The sequence below is a fragment of the Fulmarus glacialis genome, unplaced genomic scaffold (assembly GCF_000690835.1).
Source record: "Fulmarus glacialis isolate BGI_N327 unplaced genomic scaffold, ASM69083v1 scaffold31018, whole genome shotgun sequence".
In the NCBI taxonomy this organism is placed as follows: domain Eukaryota; kingdom Metazoa; phylum Chordata; class Aves; order Procellariiformes; family Procellariidae; genus Fulmarus; species Fulmarus glacialis.
The window spans coordinates 595-866 of NW_009230629.1; the positions used below are offsets into that span (position 1 = coordinate 595).

Genomic DNA, 272 nt, shown 5'->3' on the forward strand with positions numbered 1-272 from the left:
GAGTGGGGGGCAATGCCTGCCCGCCCCTGCCCATCGGGGCGAGTGGGGCCGCATCCAGCCCTCACCCTCCTGTAGGAATGCGGACGGGTTCATTGACATTGAGGAGCTGGGTGAGATCCTGAGGGCCACTGGGGAGCACGTCACCGAGGAGGACATAGAGGACCTGATGAAGGACTCAGACAAGAACAATGACGGCCGCATTGACTTTGACGGTGAGCGATGGCCCTGGCCCTCGCCCCATGGCTGCCCCGGCCAAGTGCCCGTGCTGCCTG

General features: G+C 64.7%; 1 protein-coding gene across 1 annotated transcript in view; it reads left to right on the plus strand.

Annotated features, from left to right (window-relative positions):
• TNNC2 (troponin C type 2 (fast)) overlaps positions 1-212 on the plus strand; it is a gene marked incomplete at both ends in the record, with an annotated part of 744 nt that extends 532 nt beyond the window's left edge. Inside the window, one exon of the mRNA XM_009584313.1 lies at positions 76-212. Within this exon, the coding sequence (XP_009582608.1) occupies positions 76-212 (137 nt within the window). The remainder of the gene's footprint in view (positions 1-75) is intronic.
• Positions 213-272: the final 60 nt, after the last annotated feature.